This window comes from Corythoichthys intestinalis, chromosome 5 (genome assembly GCF_030265065.1).
Source record: "Corythoichthys intestinalis isolate RoL2023-P3 chromosome 5, ASM3026506v1, whole genome shotgun sequence".
Taxonomy (NCBI): Eukaryota; Metazoa; Chordata; class Actinopteri; order Syngnathiformes; family Syngnathidae; genus Corythoichthys; species Corythoichthys intestinalis.
The window spans coordinates 3,504,228-3,523,264 of NC_080399.1; the positions used below are offsets into that span (position 1 = coordinate 3,504,228).

General features: G+C 38.7%; 1 protein-coding gene across 3 annotated transcripts; it reads right to left on the minus strand.

The window, feature by feature from the left end:
• Positions 1–3,510: 3,510 nt before the first annotated feature.
• On the minus strand, positions 3,511–16,962 carry LOC130916275 (galactose-specific lectin nattectin-like). Of its 3 annotated transcripts, none has more exons than XM_057836874.1 (7): positions 16,818–16,962; positions 16,425–16,487; positions 16,335–16,362; positions 16,173–16,258; positions 10,185–10,316; positions 5,434–5,539; positions 3,511–3,734 (listed from the first exon to the last, which is right to left on the minus strand). In XM_057836874.1, the coding sequence occupies exons 2-7, from the start codon at positions 16,485–16,487 to the stop codon at positions 3,664–3,666; spliced, it is 486 nt and encodes a 161-aa protein (XP_057692857.1). In that variant the 5' UTR covers positions 16,818–16,962; the 3' UTR covers positions 3,511–3,663. The 3 variants fall into 3 exon arrangements, with proteins under 3 accessions (XP_057692857.1, XP_057692858.1, XP_057692859.1); XM_057836875.1 differs by having other exon boundaries at positions 16,617–16,962; XM_057836876.1 differs by having other exon boundaries at positions 16,554–16,962.
• Positions 16,963–19,037: the final 2,075 nt, after the last annotated feature.

Sequence of the window (19,037 nt, forward strand, 5' to 3'; positions counted from 1 at the left end):
GCTGATGAGGTATCCACTGCCTTTAGCAGCCTCATCTAACTCCTTTTTTAATCCCTCAATCGCCCTTCCCTACGACGCATGTCTATGTAATGAAATATAAATATTTAAAAAAACAGACTCCCCGGTGGCTTTTAGTTTTAAAGCTTTCTTAATTTCTTTCTCTCTCAATAACGATGGAGGTAGATTTGTGTTTTTATTATTCAATCAAAAAACAAAGTTACTTCTATCAAAAACAAAGTTGCGTCAATCAAAATACAGTACTTTTAATCCCCAAAAAGTCACTTCAATAAGAAAGTTTTTGATTGCAAAAATACATTTGAGATAAAAAAAGCATATGAAAACTATTTTTCTTGATTGAAACAAATTTTTCCATTGAAGTAATGTTGTTTTGCGTTTGGGCCACATTTTGGCTAGGACATTTGTGTCTTTATTATTCAATCAAATAAGTTGCTTCAAACAAAAAAATATATATAAAAAGAAAAACTTTGCACATGTGTCAATCACCGTTTACCAAAGCCTGAGAGGGTTTGAGTAGACTCACGATGAAGCATTTAATAAAGTCAAGCATTTTCTTACTACTTTATTCTTGTTTAAAAATAATTCGGTGGGGCAGTAACATGTTTAAAACTCATCATAATTCTTACATTTTGAAGTCCTTGAAAACCATTGATAAATGATACTTTGGTGAAAAAAGTGAAAAAACATGTCTTATATATATGTATCTTTTTACTACTACTTCGCGGTTTTCACTTATTGCAGCGGGTTCTGGTCCCCGTTAACTGCGAAAAACGAGGGATGCCTGTATTTCTGAAAAGCTTTAAGAAGCAGGACTCATTCCCACCACTCGTCGGGCCGGTGTTGTGTCGACACCGGCCGTCAGCTCAAATCCAAGCCGAAAATAAAGCGTCTCCGGCGGACGACGGGAGCGATGTGAGGCGCCCCCTCCATCCGAGAGCATGCCGCTTAATTTGACTCAACAGTGTGTTTCTTCGTTTATATTACCGCTAAATACACAAGCTTGACGCCAATTTAACGGGAGCTGTTTTTTTTCATGGAAGATTTGGCTAGCTCTGGCAGTGTTCAACGCAAGCTGCAACAAATGGCAGTAACTTTTTTATATCACAAAATGTGAAAACGATTGAAACCATTACTCACCAAATTCAATCTGCTGGCAAATACAGGCAAGTGTGTATGCTGCGCTCTGGTCTGCCCCGGTGTGCATAAGGACTGCTTTTTGATTTCGCAGCTTTGCAATGCAACCAAAGGCTCTCCGAGCACTCCATGTACAGTAAGGAGTGCGCGCGTTTGGAATAATGGAACGCAGCTTGGGCCGATGATTGGTTCTCGTCAGCGAAGCATCTAGAAGGATTTGCTGACTGTGTTCTTAAGTGCTCAGTTTACGTACTAAGTTAATCACATGATGATAATAATAATAATAATTAAATAAAACTGGTGAAGCAGTGTCGTGACTCACCAAACTGATTCGTGGCGAATGCTCCATAACGCTGAAGCATTTCGACACATTGCTTGATATGGATTTACTGCTTCAGAAAGCTTCGTTTTCTCCATCACTAGAAATCAGGCGTGGAGATCCGACAAGGGGCGTGCACAAACAGTTCCTGGGACAGAAGCAAAAATCGTGAGCCAAGAATTGTAGACAAAAATGTAAGTAAGGCGGGATATGACTGACAGCAGAACTAGACGAGTTGATCTGGCGACGAGGTGAGGCGTCCAATGGCTTTTTCAAGGTGGCCGCTCCACCTGTCTGGCATTCAACCTGCAATCAGAAAACTCACGCACGTCTGCCCTAAGTGGGCCAGGTTTCAGGAGGGAGGGGCAGAGGCCCTAACAAAATTGGTGTCATGATTCACTGTTCACACTAGAGATGTCCCGATCCGATATTTGGATCGGATCGGACGCCGATATGGGCAAAAAAATGCGCGTCGGTATCGGATCGGCCAACACGGAAAAATTCCGATCCGGACGTCCGATCCAGTTTTTAAAAATTCCTCTCCAAGTTTTCCAGCGCACCGATTTACACAGTCCATTCCAGTTTTTGCTTTGGTTTCCCTAAAATCCGGTCCGCATTTTATGGCACACGTTCAACACACTACATTCACATTACCGTCTCCCAATTTACCGGGAGACTTTATTGGTAAAAATGTCAGTTGTGTGGGATCATTTCACCTTAAAGGACAACAAAGACGAAGAGGCAGATTGCAATACAGTATATTTTAAATCAAAGAAAAAAAAAAAATTCAAAAATAAAATTGCCCTACCCTATTTTAGTTTTTTTGAATTTGCAAAGCAAATGACTGTCTAAGGTGCGAGTCACAAGATCTGTTTGAAAAATGATTTTGACCCACTAAAAAAATTATCTTTTTTTTGTTGTTTGTTTTCTTGCTTTACAACTTATATATATATTGCGTTAATGGGTGGTAATTAATTTTTTAAATTAATCACGTTAAAATATTTGACGCAATTAACGCACAAATGCCTCGCTCAGACAGATTTAAATGACAGCACAGTGAAATGCTTGTTAATTGTGTTTATGGAGTTTTGCCGCCCTCTGCTGGCGCTTGGGTGCAACTGATTTTATAGGCTTCAGCACCCATGAGCATTGTGTAAGTAATTATTGACATCAACAATGGCGGGCTACTCGTTTATTTTTTGATTGAAAATTTTACAAATTTTATTAAAAGGAAAACATGAAAAGGGGTTTTAATATAAAGTTTCTATAACTTGTACAAACATTTTTCTTTTAAGAACTGCAAGTCTTTCTATCCATGGATCGCTTTAACAGAATGTTAATAATGTTAATGCCATCTTGTTGATTTATTGTTATAATAAAGAAATACAGTCCTTATGTACCGTATTTTGAATGTATAAATCCATCTTGTGTCTTATCTTTCCATTCCAACAATAATTTACAGAAAAATATGGCATATTTTATAGATGGTTTAAATTGCGATTAATTGCGATTAATAAATTTTTAAGCTGTAATTAACTCGATTAAAAATTTTAATCGTTTGACACCCCTAATATATATATATATATATATATATATATATATATATATATATATGTATATGGAGAGAGAGAGAGAGAGAGAGAGAGAGAGAGAAAGAGAGAGAGAGAGAGAGATAGGAAAGTCAATTACATGCAATGACACCACCCCCTTAAACTCCTCTTATGACCCAGAGATGTCTCTTATGAAAAAAAACCCCGTAAAAGATGTATAAATTCGTCTTTGTGACACTGAAACAATTTAAAAATAGAACGTATTTACACGTTTTTGGGAGCAAATGAGTTAATGGCGCGGGATTGAAAAATTGAATATATAAAACGATCGCATCCACAAACATCCAAGCGGTCCATTTCATTCAGGAGTATAAAACACCGCATGAAATATGAAATAAACATGCTTTTTGGTGTCATACGCTCTTTAAAAACACACACATTTGGATGCAGACAGATCCCTTTATTAATTGAGAGGTGCTCTTTGACGACACATTGTTACTCTTTTCAAGAACAATTGAGCTTCTTACAAGAAAAGCAAAGTTTATAGTGAACCCTAAAGCACAACGGCTGATATTGTGTCACTGAGTCATCATGATCAAGGAACTCAGTTGTGACAGAAGACAGGCTTGTAAGAAGAATGACTTAGTGGCCCGCATCTCTGTTGCAAACAAAGCGATGTTCAGTCGTGCAAGGTACAGTTGCCCATTCTCCAGCTGTAAGAAAAATATGTTTCTGTTCAGTAACAATCAATTTGTAACTCATTTCATCCTACAGTGCCTTGCAAAAGTATTCGGCCCCCTTGAACCTTGCAACCTTTCGCCACATTTCAGGCTTCAAACATAAAGATATAAAATTTTAATATTTTGTCAAGAATCAACAACAAGTGGGACACAATCGTGAAGTGGAACAAAATTTATTGGATAATTTCAACTTTTTTAACAAATAAAAAACTGAAAAGTGGGGCGTGCAATATTATTCGGCCCCCTTGCGTTAATACTTTGTAGCGCCACCTTTTGCTCCAATTACAGCTGGGAAGTCGCTTGGGGTATGTTTCTATCAGTTTTGCACATCGAGAGACTGACATTCATGCCCATTCTTCCTTGCAAAACAGCTCGAGCTCAGTGAGGTTGGATGGAGAGTGTTTGTGAACAGCAGTCTTCAGCTCTTTCCACAGATTCTCCATTGGATTCAGGTCTGGACTTTGACTTGGCCATTGTAACACCTGGATACATTTATTTTTGAACCATTCCATTGTAGATTTGCCTTTATGTTTTGGATCATTGTCCTGTTGGAAGATAAATCTCCGTCTCAGTCTCAGGTCTTGTGCAGATACCAACAGGTTTTCTTCCAGAATGTTCCTGTATTTGGCTGCATCCATCTTCCCGTCAATTTTAACAATCTTCCCTGTCCCTGCTGAAGAAAAGCAGGCCCAAACCATGATGCTGCCACCACCATGTTTGACAGTGGGGATGGTGTGTTCAGGGTGATGAGCTGTGTTGCTTTTACGTCAAACATATCGTTTTGCATTGTGGCCAAAAAATTTTGGTTTCATCTGACCAGAGCACCTTCTTCCACATGTTTGGTGTGTCTCCCAGGTGGCTTGTGGCAAACTTTAAACCAGACTTTTTATGGATATCTTTGAGAAATGGCTTTCTTCTTGCCACTCTTCCATAAAGGCCAGATTTGTGCAGTGTACGACTGATTGTTGTCCTATGGACAGACTCTCCCACCTCAGCTGTAGATCTCTGCAGTTCATCCAGAGTGATCATGGGCCTCTTGGCTGCATCTCTGATCAGTTTTCTCCTTGTTTGAGAAGAAAGTTTGGAAGGACGGCCGGGTCTTGGTAGATTTGCAGTGGTCTGATGCTCCTTCCATTTCAATATGATGGCTTGCACAGTGCTCCTTGAGATGTTTAAAGCTTGGGAAATCTTTTTGTATCCAAATCCGGCTTTAAACTTCTCCACAACAGTATCTCGGACCTGCCTGGTGTGTTCCTTGGTTTTCATAATGCTCTCTGCACTTTAAACAGAACCCTGAGACTATCACAGAGCAGGTGCATTTACACGGAGACTTGATTACACACAGGTGGATTCTATTTATCATCATCGGTCATTTAGGACAACATTGGATCATTCAGAGATCCTCACTGAACTTCTGGAGTGAGTTTGCTGCACTGAAAGTAAAGGGGCCGAATAATATTGCACGCCCCACTTTTCAGTTTTTTATTTGTTAAAAAAGTTGAAATTATCCAATAAATGTGGTTCCACTTCACGATTGTGTCCCACTTGTTGTTGATTCTTGACAAAAAAATTAAATTTCATATCTTTATGTTTGAAGCCTGAAATGTGGCGAAAGGTTGCAAGATTCAAGGGGGCCGAATACTTTTGCAAGGCACTGTATCATTTTACTTACTTGATGTTTCTATCTCTACACAGTCACCAACTGCACTATTAGGCTCCCCAGTACGAAAACTAGAGAAGTCATTATTTGTGCCGTCAGTCCAAAAGTAGGTTCCTTCCTGGAAAACAAAGTACTCTTTGAATTGATGACTGCCTGAGTTAGCATGTGCCGGTTGTTTAGTCACAATCTTGTCCATGTTGATGTATTCTTATTATAGTTTAATTTTTTTGTGCCATGCACTTTTTTGTGTGAGTAGAGATGTCCCAATCGATCGATCGGGTCCGATCCCGACATTTTCAAATTATCGGAATCGGCAAAAAAATATCGGCCATGCCTTTTAAAAATATATATATATGGCGGAAAACACAGACAAGACTGAAAAAGCAGTTTCTGCTCTTGCACTCCTCTTGCAGAAAAACTTGTATTTTAAGCCAAAACAACTGTTGTGTTTGATAGAACAATATGTCTATATGCTGCCATAGCAGATTCATGGCTCATTAAGCTCCCGAATTATTTTTAATTTGCCCGTTTTACCCTGGAAACCCCCGTTTACAGACGTCGCGCAACCGTTTTTGTTTCAACCTAGCCATACAAAAAAGGTAAGTAATTATATTTATTATTCAAAATGTCTGTCATTTTTAGCTTAGAATCATTAATTGATGTCTAATATTTAGTTTGAAAAAAGAACACGACTTTAAAAAATTATTCAATCGCATATTTTAAACTTTTAAACAAATTACGTCACAATGAAAAATTTGGCGTGTGTAAAAAAGTCATGGATATCTACCTCATAACTATTACTTAATTGTATTTTTTTTGTTACTGTTGCATTTTCCCCGATATATTAGATCAGGGGTGGCCATTACGTCGATCGCGATCGACCAGTCGATCGCAACGCTAGTGTGGGTAGCTCGCAGCATCAAAAAAAAAAAAAAAAAAAAAAATTGTTTTTGTTTTTGTTTTTTTTTTTGTTTTTTTTAATGTACATAGTTAATTATGTTATGTGAGCAAACATAATTTACCGTCCATTTTTTATTTATGTTTTTTTAAACATACACAGTTATTTGTGTTTTGTGAGCAACATAACGTCATATGTTGCTCTTAAGGTAGATCGCGGGAGGTTGTCTCATTTAAAAGTAGATCTTGGAGCAAAAAACTTTGAGCACCCCTGTATTAGATGATAAATTATCGATCCAAACAAAGAAAATTTGAAAAATAACATTTGAAAGGGTAACTATATGAAAAGGAAAATCTCAACCACTCCTTGTTGTCTGCGTTTTCTGCATCGCTACTGTTGTTATATCACCATGTTTCACCCATAAAATCCCCCAAAAATCTGGATGTGGCCATTCACAGTTGTGTCTTGACACTCAGTGATACATGCTACATGGAGTTTTTGGATTGAAACAAGGTAAGTTCGCGATAATATGTCGTTAAAATCGTGGCGTCTTTAATTCTGCTCTTGCGTCTCTCGCCTCCAGTTATGGTTTTGCTGTTTAAAAAATGTTTTTTTTTCAAAAATGCCCTCCTGTTCAAAATTTTTCTTCCCCCAGAAAACTGAGATTTTCAGCTTTCCAATGATGTATCACACATGCATATCGGACCATTTTGAAATCTGGCCAAATTGGGGGTCTCAGAGTGGAACTTCAAGTCACCTGAGTGTTTTCCGCCATATATATTATTTAATTAAATTGTTTTCTAATTGTCTTTAACGTTACAGACATAATATGTTACACTGATGATACACAGAGTCATGAGTTTAGGCTTAAGGTAGGGTTATCAAATTTGTCCCGATAACGGCGATAATTAATTTTCTAAAAAATGTATTACATTAAAATATTCAACGCAATTAATGCATGCGCTGCACGACCCACTCACGTGAGCATTGTTGCGCTCAATCTGTAATGGCGCCGTTTTACCTATATAGAGAGCTAAAAGGGAGCGTAAAATGAGTAGAGTGAATTTTGGCAGCCTATGCAGCCTTTTCTTAATTGGCTAAAGCCTTACAATCCCTCTCCCTACGATTAGAAATATCATGGGAACAGGGTACCCGCGGGTTATTAAAAGTATTAAAAAAGCATTGAATTTAGTTTTCCATGATTAAAGGTATTAAAAGTTAGCTGCCGTAAGTCTGGAATTTTTTCACCGTGGTTTTAATTATGAAGAACATCTCAGTGCAACCTAAATTATATCCGTGACATTTTTTTTTTTTTTAAATCCATAACGAAGATGACCCGTAGAATTTTTACGATACACTGCACTACAAATCATAATGCACCTCGTGCATGCGCGCTGTTAGCATCATTAGCATCAACAATCACAGTGCGACAATGCGTGAGTGGGTCGTGCTGCGCATGCGTTAATTGCGTCAAATATTTTAGCGTGATAAATTTTTTTAAAAATTAATGGGATAAATTTGATATCCCTACCTTAAGCCTAAACTAAAGACTCTGGATGAGTGTAACATATTATGTCTGTAACGTTAAATACAATTAGAAAACGAAAGAAAAAAATTTTTTTTAAAAAAGGCATGTCCGATATTTTTTTGCCGATTCCGATACTTTGAAAATGACGTGATCGGACCTGAATCCCGATCGATCGAGACATCTCTAATATGAGACGTATGAGTTCTAAAGTTATTAAAATTGTGAGTTTCTATTCACGGTCCCGGCTTGGGCGGGGTACCAAAGTCGGCCTTTTTTTTTTGCTGGGGGGACAAAACGCCAAATTCAGTAAATGACGAATAACTCCCTGATATGAAGTTCAATCTTTCTCATGTCTGGTTATTATTGTTACTTTACGGAACATGTAAGGATAGTGTTCTGCTTATTGTGCAGTAGCATTAACATAGAATTCCAGAGATTTGCTCTGGTTAATGGACAGTTTATATTTGTGTTTTCCTAAGACTAAAACATTTGATCAAAATAAATACCAAATGTTCAAAAATACTGTATATAATGTTTTTATTCTTCAATCAGTTAATATTAACATCTTTGATGTGAACGATGTTATAGACCCTACTCACGTGACGTCACAGCCACGCCCCCGCGCCATGTTGTCCATATACTCGTCATGTTAATGCATTAGCGCTTCGTAGATTCCTCCTATTATGGCGTGTTTTTCTGCTCGTTAACATTAAAAATCAAAATGGTGAAGTCGTGTGTGGCGGTCGGCTGCAAAAACAGAGAAGATAGACGGAGAGACTTGAAGTTTTACTGTATTCCGAGAGACCCGAAGAGGAGACCAAGATTGACTGCTGCAATTGGACGAGAAAACTGGGCTCCAAACGACTACCACAGATTATGTAGTAGTCATTTTATATCTGGTAAGATGCATTTTATATATATTTAGAGGGTTTTGGGCTGACAACCACAATTAAGATCATTGCTAGGCTAATCGCTGACAACATACACTCAGACGTTGTGAATGAACTACCTGAAAATATATAATTATAAGGGGATAATCAGACAGTTGTCATACAATTAATTTACAATTTCACTATTGAGGTCAAAAGCCAAAAAATAAATTCAACTAGGGACAATCTGGAGTAGTGCTATCGCACTTCATATTTATTACATATTATATATGTATGTAGTGAGAGTGCTATCGCTAAACCATATAAACATTAAAAGCCCCAGCTCCATTGACAAATGACATGAAATACATTAGACTTGACAGTGGATGTTAGCAAGAACAAAAGATTTTGAATTGTAAATTTCGTAACTCACCTTCCGAGCACAAGATTCCTGCCAAATTTTCGTGTACGCGGACCTGTTTCACCCAACCAGCAACGTAGCATTTATAAGCCTCCAAGCTGTTACAGTTTTTCAAACTTTCGTGAGAATAGGCTGATTTTGTGTGGACAAGATAGTTGTAAATATCAGGATAGCAGATATCAGGCAAAGACGGCGAAGCCGGCGGGTCGAAAAACATCGATTTAGGCATCAAATACGGATCTGGCGAATGGTTAAACTGAAGCTTTTCCACGTAACGCCTTTTATGCAACGCATCCAATGAGTTTACAGCGTCAGATAACACCGGGGCTTCCATGAATTGTTCTATAACTTGCTCGACTAATTGAAAACAATGAGAAAAGGTCTAAAAAATAGGTACAATATGGCGGCCAGAAACAGCGACACGCCCATTTTGTGACGTAGGTGAGTAGGGTCAATTGTATAATGTAACAACGTGTAGAACATGAAAAGTAACATCAGTTACTTTTCAGAGTAACTAATTACACTTGCAATGAAGTGAGTTACTAACTTAATTCCTGTCTGGCAGAAGTAATTTGTAATTATAACTAATTACTTTCTAAAAGTAAGATTAACAACACTGTTTCGTGCTGCGGAAGAGGCAAGAGTGGCACTGGGCTAGCGCTCGCGGCGGCTAGCTAGCGGACGGGTCAATGTCGCAATCCAATATCAGTACTGACTTGATGTTAGTGGCGCATGTGTTGTTTTGCGACGTTTTTACAACAGTTTGCCTATGTGATGTGTTTCGTGGATTTTTTGGCGGAATGTTTATTCATACTACATCGCGGTTTTTCACTTTTCGTGGGGGGTTCTGTTCCCAATTAACCGCAAAAAACAAGGAATCACTGACAAATTACAAGGTTTAGGTTTGGACAAATGTGTGTTCTCACACCAAGTAAACCTCGCTATATTATGAAGCACATGACTGATGTTGAAAAACATTCATTTTCTCGGAGGGAAAGACATTTTGAATGGCAGGATTGAATCAGGATAGTTCATCTGCAAACTCACCTTGATGTTGTCAAAAAGTCCAATCCACATAGTAGCACCAGAAACCCCATTTTCACCTATAGCTCCAACAACTATATTCTCCAAGTCATTAGAGATGGAGACCATATTGCCACCCAGAATGTTGCAGACGGCCTTGTGAGAAAAAAAGACCAAACACGTAGATTAGAATGTAGGTTAAAAGATAGCTACAAGATAAGATTGTTTCTCCATTTCTTATATTGCTAATAGTTAAGTTTATGTTTAAATTAGAGCTGAAACGAATACTCGAGCAACTCGAGTTTAAAAACTGATCCGAGTAATTTTATTCACCTCAGGTAATCGTTTATTTTGAATCGTTTATTTTGATACTTTTAACACGGGACAACGTGCTGGTCACGTACGTAGAGGAAGAAGCAAAAAAAAAAAACTTACTGCAGCCGACAGCCGCTACAAACGACGACGACGTTGCTAAATACTAGCCCACACGATGCTACGTTGGTAGCAGGTAGCGTCTGATAAGTCTCATACAGATCAGATGTATGTTGAACTAGATGCGAAATGACAGACTCGGCCGCGTCTGGGCAGCGTTAGTAAACAGCCGCCATCTTAAAGCAGTAGAGCGCTAAGCGCTAATAAAGAGTGCTAAGCGCTAATAAATAAGATTAACGTTACCGTCACTAGCTCACGTAACGTTAGCCCTGCGGAGGGCTAGGTTTCTATTAATTATGACCACTGTCGATGCGTGGCTAACGTGTCTTACATACAGGCTTTAACATAACATAGCGTTGTGGAGTGATGAGGGTGTAAAATAAAAACTCAATAATGCTAACTATCAATTTTAGCTCAGTAGTCATTGCTGGATAAAACACCAAGTAGCACTGGTCCCTAATGTGCTCCAATACAGCCTGTATCATACATTTATTTTGAACACTGCAAAAACTCAAAATCCTATCAGGACATACAGTTTAGACTGACTTAAAACTTAACTAGAACTTAAAAATGGCTTGACACAAATAGAAATTCAATTGAAACATGTGGGAAATTTTTTTTAGTTGATGTGTGTTATCAAGCGTAACAGCATATATATATATATTAGGGCTGTCAAACGATTAAAAATTTTAATCGAGTTAATTACAGCTTTAAAATTAATTAATCGTAATTAATCGCAATTAATCGCAATTCAAACTATCTATAAAATATGCCATATTTTTCTGTACATTATATATATTCTGTAAAATAAATTGCTGGAATGGAAAGATAAGACACAAGATGGATATATACAGTGGGGAGAACAAGTATTTGATACACTGCCAATGGATTTTCCCATTGGCAGTGTATTAAATACTTGTTCTCCCCACTGTAAATTCAACATACGGTACTTAAGGACTGTAGTGGGCATTTCACTCTACTGTCATTTAAATCTGTCAATGCTGTCCTCACTCCGAAGCGTCTACTTTTTCCAAAGCTAGACAACTAATGAACGACGCCTTAATAATCAGACTTCTTCCTTTTTCATCTGATTTATTAATAAAATAGTCTCAAACTATTGTCCTCTTTAGACAGTCATAAAACTACAAAAAAAAAAGTACACAAGCATTGCATTAGCAACAACGTTAGCTTAGCACGCTATACGGGTTCACTAAACAAACAAAAAGCGTCTTATACAAAAAATAGAACATTTCGCTTTCTAACATAATATGTACATTCTTTACAACAACCATACTTACGGACAAATCTTGTCCAAGGATCATATAAGCACAACATTACAACGTATATGAACTGGCAAGAAAAAAAAAAAAACATGTCGCAAAGCGACCACAAGAGTTCGCTGTTGTGCTGCAGCACAAAAAGCCTTGCTGTGAAACTTACCAAAAGGCAGAATACTGTCTGAGCGGGACATGTGCGTTAATTACGTCAAATATTTTAACGTGATTAATTAAAAAAATTAATTACCGCGCGTTAACGCGATAATTTTGACAGCCCTAATATATATATATATATATATATATATATATATATTAGGGGTGTCAAACCATTAAAATTTTTAATCGAGTTAATTACAGCTTAAAAATGAATTAATCGTAATTAATCGCAATTAATCGCAATTCAAACCATCTATAAATTATGCCATATTTTTCTGTAAATTATTGTTGGAATGGAAAGATAAGACAAGATGGATATATACGTTCAACATACGGTACATAGGGACTGTATTTGCTTATAATAGCAATAAATCAAAGAGATGGCATTACCATTATTAACATTCTGTTAAAGCGATCCATGGATAGAAAGACTTGTAGTTCTTAAAAGATAAATGTTAGTACAAGTTATAGAAATTATATATTACAACCCCTCTTCAGGTTTTCGTTTTAATAAAATTTGTAAAATTTTCAATCAAAAAATAAACTAGTAGCCCACCATTGCTGATGTCAATAATTACTTACACAATGCTCATGGGTGCTGAAGCCTATAAAATCAGTCGCACCCAAGCGCCAGCAGAGGGCGGCAAAACTCCGAAAAACAACAAGTACACATTTCACTGTGCTGTCATTTTAATCTGTTTGAGCGTGGCATTTGTGCGTTAATTGCGTCAAATGTTTTAACAGGATTAATTGAAAAAATTAATTACCGCTCGTTAACGCGATAATTTTGACAGCCCTAATATATATATATATTTATATATATTTTTTTTCTTTAAAATAAGATATATATATATATATGTTAGGTTTTGTGTTGGTTTCTTCTAGTGTGATTTGTCCCTGTGATTACCCATTGCTCTCACCTGTGTGTGTTTTCCCAGTGTATCCTGCAATCTGCATCCACCTGTGTTACCCAGCTGTTCCTCGTCTCGTTACCCCTTGTCTGCGTATATAATGACCCAGTTTCTTGTCACTCCTTGTTGCGTCATTGTCTATGTCCGTCTTTGCCCGAGTCAAGTCCGTTCCACACCCTCGTGTACCAGTCCCTTCGCTTAAGTAAGTTTTGTTTGAACATTGCCTTTTGAGCCCTAGCCCTTTTGTTTGTACTTTGTGATTTTGTTAGTTATCATTAAAAAGGTTTTTTTGAGTTCACTGCCACCTGCCTCGCTGCATTTTTTGTTTCCCTGCATTTGGGTCCATACAACCTGCCTGCCCGAATACCTGACAATATATATATATATATATATTTTTTTTTCTTTCTTTAAAATAAGATCTAAAGGTTTTTTGAGTGAAAGCATTGAATTAGTCTTTTTTTTTTATTATTACTAGTTACAACTGAGATGCAATTGTTGGCTGTTTTCAACAATATACTGTACATCGAAAATAAAGACATTGATTGACTGAAAATGGTTCAAGATTAGATGAAATGTCCTGTTTTGAATTTTACTATATGGGTCTGAAAAAAAAAATACTGTTTCATCGTACAATTCTGCTCATTCAAGCTAGTTTTGGTTATTTAAATGCATAGCTTTCATGGGGATCACCCAGTCGGCAAGATATATGTTCAGTGAAGAGGCAGATACACAGTTGAGTATGCTGTAATCGCAGTAAACTGGTTTGTAATTAGAAAGTGCAATTTCTGGAGAAATTGTGATGAGGCTTTGCTGTGGGGATATATAGATCTTAGCCCCGCCCAGATTGATTTTGGGAAATGTCGGGGACAATATGTGGGGACGCCAGGTTTTTTGCCATGACAAATGAATGGAAAATTTGGACGTCCATGTCTGTCAATTGCTTCTATATGTGTCAATGGAATCTTGGGCATTTGGGGGAGATGCCCTATTGATATCTGGTCATTTCCTGTTGATTTGGGGGCATTTGTTTTGTTTGTTTTTTGCCCTGGAAAATGAAAGGGAAATTTGGACGTCCATGCCCGTCATTGGCATCGACTTACATTCGCATCAATTGAATCCAAGTACATTAGCATTAATCGGATGGACATACATGGCCGTCAATGGCATTAACTAAAGTACATGTCATTACAAATAGATGTTAAATTTGGACGTCCGTGGTTGTCAATGGCAACTTCTATATGCATCAATGGAATTGGGGGCATTTTGGGGACACACCCTATGATATCTGGTCATTTCCTGGTGATTTGGGGACATTTAAAAAAAAAAAATTTTTTTTGCGTTTGAAAATGAAAGGGAAATTTGGACATTCATGGCCGTCATTGGCATCGACTTACATAAGCATCAATTGAATCCAAGTACATTGGCATCAATCGGATCGACATACATGGCAGTCAATGGCATTAACCAAAGTCAATGTCATTGGAAATGGATGTGAAATTTGGACGTCCATGGCCGTCAATGGCAACGACTTCTATATGCGTCAATAGACTCGGGGACATTTGGGGAACACGCCCTATTGATATCTGGCCATTTCCTGTTGATTTGGGGGCATTTGTTTTGTTTGTTTTTTGCCTTTGAAAATGAATGGGAAATTTGGACATACATGGCCGTCATTGGCATCGACTTACATACGCATCAATTCAATCCAAGTACATTGGCATCAATCGGATCAACATACATGGCAGTCAATGACATTAACCAAAATCAATGTAATTGGAAATGGATGTGAAATTTGGACGTCCATGGCCGTCAATGGCAACGACTTCTATTTGCGTCCATGGACTCGGGGACATTTGGGGGACACGCCCTATTGATATCTGGTCATTTCCTGTTGATTTGGGGGACATTTGTTTAGTTTGCTTTTTGCCTTGGAAAATGAAAGGGAAATTTGGACGTCAATGCCCGTCATTGGCATCGACTTACATTCGCATCAATTGAATCCAAGTACTTTAGCATCAATCGGATGGACGTACATGGCCGTCAATGGCATTAACCAAAGTAGATGTCATTAGAAATGGATGTGAAATTTGGACGTCCATGGCTGTCAATAGCAACTTATATATAGATCAATGGAATTGGGGGTATTTCGAGGACACGCCCTATTGATATCTGGTCATTTCCTGGTGATTTGGGGACTTTTTTTTTTTTTTTTTGCCTTTGAAAACGAAAGGGAAATTTGGACATCCATGGCAGTCGTTGGTATCGACTTACAGTACATACGCATCAATTGAATCCAAGTACATTGGCATCAATTGGATCGACATACATGGCCGTCAATGGCATTAACCAAAGTCAATGTAATTAGAAATGGATGTGAAATTTGGACATCCATGGCCGTCAATGGCAACGACTACCATATGCGTCAATGGAATCGGGGGCATTTTGCGGACACGCCCTATTGATATCTCGTCATTTCCTGATGATTTGGGGACATTTTATTTTTTTTTTGCCTTTGAAAATGAAAGGGAAATTTGGACATCCATGCCCGTCATTGGCATCGACTTACATACACATCAATTGAATCCAAGTACATTGGCATGAATCGGATCGACATACGTGGCCGTCGATGGCATTAACCAAAATAACTGGATGGCGTCAACGGCTTCGAAATTTGGTAAAATTTTGCGAAAATTCTGGTCGTTTCATTATTTGAACTGTGACGATTGCTCGAACGGTGTGGGCTGTGCGACGCGCCGAAGAAACGCCATTCCAAAAAAATATATAGAAATTTACTATCACAAAGGCCCATATAATGAGGCATCGTATTACAAATGAATGGGACAGTTTTTGGCAGATTTAAAAAAGAAAAAATTATGCAAATTCTGTATGCAACTTTTATGCCCCTCAATGTCCCGGAATTTTCGATGTCCAAATTATGTGATTTGGTCAAAATTTGTAGGACTTGATACATTTTGGAATTTTTTGTTTTTTCAAAAAAATCTGCGAAAAATTGGCGTTTACGGGCGAAGGGAACATTTTTCGGGGTAGTTCGAAAAAGTCCGTGTGTCGCGCCAAAATTCCGGTCGTTTCAATATTTGAAATATGCCGATCACTCAAACGGTTCGGGCTGTGCCGTGCGCTGAAGAAATGCCATTCATATAAATAAATAAATTTTACTATATGGGCCTTTTCTACAGCTATATGACTACAAAGTACACTACTAGTGTCTTCCATACCTCTGCATCTTGAAACATCCTAGCGTCGTCTTCCAAGATGTAACACTTGAGGTCCACCTGTGTCCATCCTTCAGGACAGCTCACATCTGCAGAACATTTTTTTCTTCAATTAAATCTGCTGTCATTGCCAATACAATTTGAAATTCATCATTGAACACCCACCGTTGAAAAACCTCGAAGGGAAAGACCCCTGTGAAGAGGAAGAGAGCATTAAGCATAAGTATGTTGTCGTCAGATGCAATTTGGACTTACGACTCCTGTCAGCAGTCCGGTCAAGCCGCAAAGGAGGAACAACGAGCGAAGAGCCAATGCCATCTGTACAACGATCAAGAGATTAATTGCATTTCTACAATAAAAATGAGCCTATAATAATTATCCGACCCTGTTACGGTGAAAGTCTTCAACTTCTTTTTGTAGAATATGGTGGAGATAGGCTGTAGTTACCTTTGAGGTTGTGATGTGGAATACACTACGTCTGTGCTTCTTTATATGTGTTAAGGTTGCAAGTGTTGGAATGTTTAAAGCAATAAATACCAAACCCCTACAGTGTAATTAGCTTAGTATATACCATGCGTTATCAGATAAAGGAAAAAAAGTAAAGGCTGTCTAACAAGCTTTGGAATTTGAAATTTGGGGAGTGGATACCTTATGCAAAACTACTCCAAAAAGTGTCTTGCACCCGTATTCCAAATCTAACAGAAAATCGGCTATTTTGGATCGAATGTGAAATTTTATCTTATGTACTTCCTTAATCTAAGTACATGTAAGGCCGAGACTTGAATGGAACAACACTTCTTTATTCAGTGTGCTTCTCAGCATGTATATCAGAGACATAACAGAGATTCCTTTTCATACTGTAATACCACGCCCACAGGAAGTGCACACTATGGCAACAGCAGTGTGACATAAATATGTCACATCTACCTGAATTAATGGCACCTGTTTTAACTCATTATCGGTCTAAAAGACACCTGTCCACAATCTCAGTCAGTCACACTCCAAACTCCACTATGGCCAAAACCAAAGAGCTGTCGAAGGACACCAGAGACAAAATTGTAGACCTGCACCAGGCTGGGAAGACTGAATCTGCAATAGGTAAAACGCTTGGTGTAAAGAAATCAACTGTGGGAGCAATTTTTAGAAAACGGAAGACATACAAGACCACTGATAATCTCCCTGGATCTGGGGCTTCATGCAAGATCTCACCCCGTGGCGTCAAAATGATAATAAGAACGATAAGCATAAATCCCAGAACCACACGGGGGGACCTAGTGAATGACCTACGGAGAGCTGGGACCACAGGAACAGAGACCAGGGACTCAAATCCTGCACTGCCAGACGTTTCCCCCTGCTGATGAAAGTACACGTCCAGGCCCGTCTGGGGTTCACTAGAGAGCATTAGGATGATCCAGAAGAGGACTGGTAGAATGTGTTATGGTCAGATGAAACCAAAATAGAACTTTTCGGCAGAAACACAGGTTCTCGTATTTGGAGGAGAAAGAATACTGAGTTGCATCCGAAAAACACCATATCCAATGTGAAGCATGGGGGTGGAAACATCATGCTTTGGGGCTGTTTTTCTGCAAAGGGACCAGGATGACTGATCTGTGTGAAGGAAAGAATTGAATAGGGCCATGTATGGAGAGATTTTGAGTGAAAATCTCCTTCCATCAGCAAGGGCATCAAAGATGAGACGTGGCTTGGTCTTTCAGCATGACAATGATCCCAAACACACTGCCAGGGCAGCAAAGGAGTGGCTTTGTAAGAAGCATTTCAAGGCCCTGAAGTGGCCTAGTCAGTCTCCAGATCTCAACCCCATCGAGAATCTGTGGAGGGAGTTGAAAGTCTGTGTTGCCCAACGACAGCCCCAAAACATCCGTGCCCTAGAGCAGATCTGCATGGAGGAATGGGCCAAAATACCAGCAACAGTGTTTGAAAAGCTTGTGAAGAGTTACAGAAAACGTTTGGCCTCCGTTATTACCAACAAAGAGTACATAACAAAGAATTAAGATGAAGTTTTGGTATTGACCAAATACTTATTTTCCACCATGATTTGCAAATAAATTCTTTAAAAAAATGAAAAAAATTGATTTTCTGTTGTTGTTTTTTTCACATTCTGTCTCTCATGGTTGAGGTTTACCCATGTTGACAATTACAGGCCTCTCTAATATTTTCAAGTGGGAGAACTTGCACAGTTATTGGTTGACTAAATACTTATTTGCCCCACTGTATGACAGCGCTGGGATGACGAAATGGGCACAGATCCCGGAACATACGCAAAAAATGGTGCTGGAAACAACACGCAAATGCCCACTTGCCATGCTGTGGGACTTACAGGCAATTTCAGAGAAAATCCATGGTATAAATGTTATGACATCAATTTACAATTATTTAGGCTATACTCTGCCCACATAACCACAGGTGGGACTTACAGTAACGTACAGTCTAACTTGTAAAACAAAAAAAAGATCAGCGATTACAATAAATAACACAAGCCCATTCTTTTGCGAGTTTCATCCCCCCTGTCTTCCCTGGCCCCAATGTTCCCACCGCCTTACATATTGTGCAGCCCAAACCCGAATTTCCCATAAGGGTACTGACCTGTTGCTCGGGCTGTTGGTGGTCCACATGGCTGACTGTTGGCGCTGTAGCTGACCCCCACTCCGGGTGGCGGGTAGCAGCCTTCTGCCCCGGCTTGGCTGGCTGTCCGTGAACCTAGCTAGCTGCTGCGGCGCTAACCTCCTGCTGCACCCGATGATGCCCGTTAGCGTGATTGCTGCATCTGCCCTCATCGCCAGTTGTTGTTGCTTTTCTGACTCGTTTTAAACCATCTTCCTTCTTTTTGAAAAAAGACAGTAAATGCAT